General features: G+C 55.5%; 2 protein-coding genes across 3 annotated transcripts in view; both read left to right on the plus strand.

Annotated features, from left to right (window-relative positions):
* ephx1 (epoxide hydrolase 1, microsomal (xenobiotic)) overlaps nucleotides 1–1234 on the plus strand; it is a 10192-nt gene extending 8958 nt beyond the window's left edge. Inside the window, exon 9 of one of the 2 annotated variants that reach the window (XM_084484054.1) lies at nucleotides 991–1233. In XM_084484054.1, coding sequence (XP_084340180.1) covers nucleotides 991–1195 — 205 coding nt within the window. In that variant the 3' untranslated portion in view covers nucleotides 1196–1233. Of the gene's footprint in view, nucleotides 1–990 lie in introns of both variants that reach the window. The other variant, XM_084484055.1, reaches the window with a different exon arrangement.
* A 1089-nt stretch (nucleotides 1235–2323) lies between these two features.
* Nucleotides 2324–3491, plus strand: part of LOC311364066 (transcription factor 23-like) — a 4532-nt gene continuing 3364 nt past the window's right edge. The window contains 1 exon segment of the mRNA XM_084484074.1: nucleotides 2324–3123. Coding sequence (XP_084340200.1) covers nucleotides 3004–3123 — 120 coding nt within the window. The 5' untranslated portion in view covers nucleotides 2324–3003.

Below are 3491 nucleotides of genomic sequence, written 5' to 3' on the forward strand. Positions count from 1 at the left end.
AGTAGGTCCTCCTGGTTTCCTCCTCCCTTCTACGTCCTGCTCCTCCTCTGTACCTCCTGCTCCTCCTGGTCCTCCTCTGTCCCTCCTGGTCCTCCTCTGTCCCTCCTGGTCCTCCTCTGTCCCTCCTGGTCCTCCTCTGTCCCTCCGTGGTTCTCCTCTGCTCCTCCTGCTCCTCCTGCTCCTCCTCTGTCCCTCCTGCTCCTCCTCTGTCCCTCCTGCTCCTCCTCTGTCCCTCCTGCTCCTCCTCTGTCCCTCCTGCTCCTCCTCTGTCCCTCCTGCTCCTCCTCTCTGTCCCTCCTGCTCCTCCTCTCTCCCTCCTGGTCCTCCTCTCTGTCCCTCCTGGTCCTCCTCTGATCCTCCTGCTCCTCCTGCTCCTCCTCTGTCCCTCCTGCTCCTCCTCTGTCCCTCCTGCTCCTCCTCTGTCCCTCCTGCTCCTCCTCTGTCCCTCCTGCTCCTCCTCTGTCCCTCCTGCTCCTCCTCTGTCCCTCCTGCTCCTCCTCTCTGTCCCTCCTGCTCCTCCTCTCTCCCTCCTGGTCCTCCTCTCTGTCTCTCCTGGTCCTCCTCTCTGTCCCTCCTGGTCCTCCTCTGATCCTCCGTGGTTCTCCTCTGCTCCTCCTGCTCCTCCGTGGTTCTCCTCTGCTCCTCCGTGGTCCTCCTCTCTGTCCCTCCTGGTCCTCCTCTACTCCTCCTGGTCCTCCTCTCTACTCCTCCTGGTCCTCCTCTCTGTCTCTCCTGGTCCTCCTCTGTCCCTCCTGGTCCTCCTCTACTCCTCCTGGTTCTCCTCTGCTCCTCCTGCTCCTCCTCTCTGCTCCTCCTGGTTCTCCTCTGCTCCTCCTGGTCCTCCTCTCTGTCCCTCCTGGTCCTCCTCTCTGTCCCTCCTGGTCCTCCTCTCTGTCCCTCCTGGTCCTCCTCTCTGTCTCTCCTGGTCCTCCTCTGCTCCTCCGTGGTTCTCCTCACGCTCCTCCCCTCCCCTCCCTCCCCCCCCCCCAGGGTCCCGGTCTACGTGCCGGCGGGCGTGGCCTGCTTCCCCAACGAGCTGGTGCACGCGCCCCGGCTGTGGGTGAGGCAGAAGTACCACGACCTGCGCTCCTACTCCACCATGGACCGGGGGGGCCACTTCGCCGCCATGGAGGAACCGGGGCTCATGGCCCAGGACCTGTTGGCCTTCATCAGGACGACGGAGAGCAAGAGATAGAGAGAGAGAGAGGGAGAGAGAGAGGGAGAGAGAGGGGGAGGGAGAGAGAGAGAGAGAGAGAGAGAGGGAGAGAGAGGGAGAGGGAGGGAGAGGGAGAGAGGGAGAGAGGGAGAGGGAGAGGGAGAGGGAGAGGGAGGGGGAGCGAGAGAGAGAGAGATCACGCATTTACTTGTCTAACCTGTTTTTGTAACGACAGTATGACATATATTTAGTTCATTTATTCACTAAAACGTTAATTTACCTGCATATTAACATATATGATATTACTTTTAATTAATTACCTGTCTAGAGAGTTCAAGAGAGACTTGAAATATTTTATCGCCAAAAATAAAACATTATTTGTTTTTTTATACCCTAAAGGTGGCGGCACCAAACGGTTGTCAGAGGTCACTGGGCGTGTGAGCTCGTGTTCAGAAAGAGCAGGATGTGGTAACAGGTCAAGTGGTAACAGGTCATGTGAACACGCTGACACACAATAAGCATGCTAGTTTAATTTTCTTTAACGTGTTTTGAACACGTGTTAAGTGCATCATAGGCAGATGGAAATGTATTAGTTTACAGATTTTTGCAGATCGTTCATTTTGTAATACTTAAATCTATTGATCGATAATAAATCAATAAAAACATTGATCCTGGCTTGTTTCAGTAGTCACACACACTATCATCAGTGCACATTGAACACACACACCGTATCATCAGTACACAATGAACACACACACGCATCAGGGACTCACACAACACAGAAATAGACAAGATGTGCTCATGTTCAATAAAGTTAGATTAAATGTCATACCTTGAGTTACAGAGATGAATCAAACTGAAGAACCAAGTGGATGGAACACGCTGAACATGCCGATGAATTCACACACAGATTACCTCATGCACACGGACACATGCACACATCACCGCAGAACCCCCCCCCCCCCCCCCCCCCCCCCCCCCTCCTCCATTGGTTTCCCAAGCCCCCATGGCCTAGCAGCCCCCCACAGACAGACCCGTCTCACCCCCGGTCCAACTTTCTGTCTCTCTCTCTCGCTCTCTCTGCATCTCCCCCCTCTCCTCTCTCTTGCTCTTCGTCTCTCTCTCTCTCTCTCTCTCTCTCTCCCTCTCCCTCTCCCTCTCTCTCTCTCTCTCCCTCTCTCTCTCTCTCTCCCTCTCTCTCTCACTCTCTCTGCATTGCCAGGGGAGGATTTGGACGAGCAGACGGGAGATAAGGACCACTGTACGTTCCCCACATTACCTCACCCGATAAGGAGAGAGAGAGAGAGAGAGACATAGAGCATCAGAGAGAGGGAGCAATAGACACAGAGCACAAGAGAGAGAGGAGAGAGAGACATACAGCACCAGAGAGAGAGAGAGAGAAGGGAGGAGAGAGGGAGAAGGGAGGAAAGAAGAGAGAGAGAGAGAGGAGAGAGAGAGAAGGGAGGGGAGATGCTAGGAGTAAAGATAGTTGTTACATGTGGTGATGAGTTGAGGTTAGACCCAGAGACCAGCAGGCTCCAGCAGGGTCCAGACCCCCCTGTGTTCCTGTTAGACCCAGAACCTCACGAGGGGACTCGACCTTCAGAGTCACGAGAGAACCGAAGAGTGGAGCCACAGGTAGACGCGCTCCTCCGACCTGCTCCATCACACGCAGACCAGTGATCCTCCACGGCGGTCCGGACCAGCTCCGGTGATGACGCGGCCCCAGTGAACGGCGGAGACAGACCCACCCTCAGTCAGGGACCCGGCCTCAGTCAGGACCCGTCGGAGCGGAGCCAGCGGCGGACCCTGGGAGCGCTCTCTATCAGCCCGTAGCGCCGGGCTCCATGGAGCAGAGCCCTCTGGAGGGCCTCATGTCCATCTCGGGGGTCCACGGGGCCGGAGCCCTGGACCCTGGCCGGCAGAAACCCCCTCGGCCCGGACGCCTCCGACAGCCTCGCAGCTGGGTGAGTGACCGGGAGCCTGCAGGCCCACCGGCCTGGAGCGAGGGAACCACCTAGGAACACCTACTGCCGGAACCACGGCACCTAGGAACACCTACTGCCGGAACCACGGCACCTAGGAACACTTACTGCCACACTAATACATACACCTACTGCCACATTAATACACCTACTGCTACATTAATACATACTACTGCCACATTAATACACCTACTGCTACATTAATACACCTACTGCCACACTAATATACCTACTGCCACACTAATACACCTACTGCCACACTAATACACCTACTGCCACATTAATACATACTACTGCTACATTAATACATACTACTGCTACATTAATACATACTACTGCTACATTAATAC

Source organism: Micromesistius poutassou (assembly GCF_964030765.1).
Source record: "Micromesistius poutassou genome assembly, chromosome: 19".
NCBI lineage: Eukaryota > Metazoa > Chordata > Actinopteri > Gadiformes > Gadidae > Micromesistius > Micromesistius poutassou.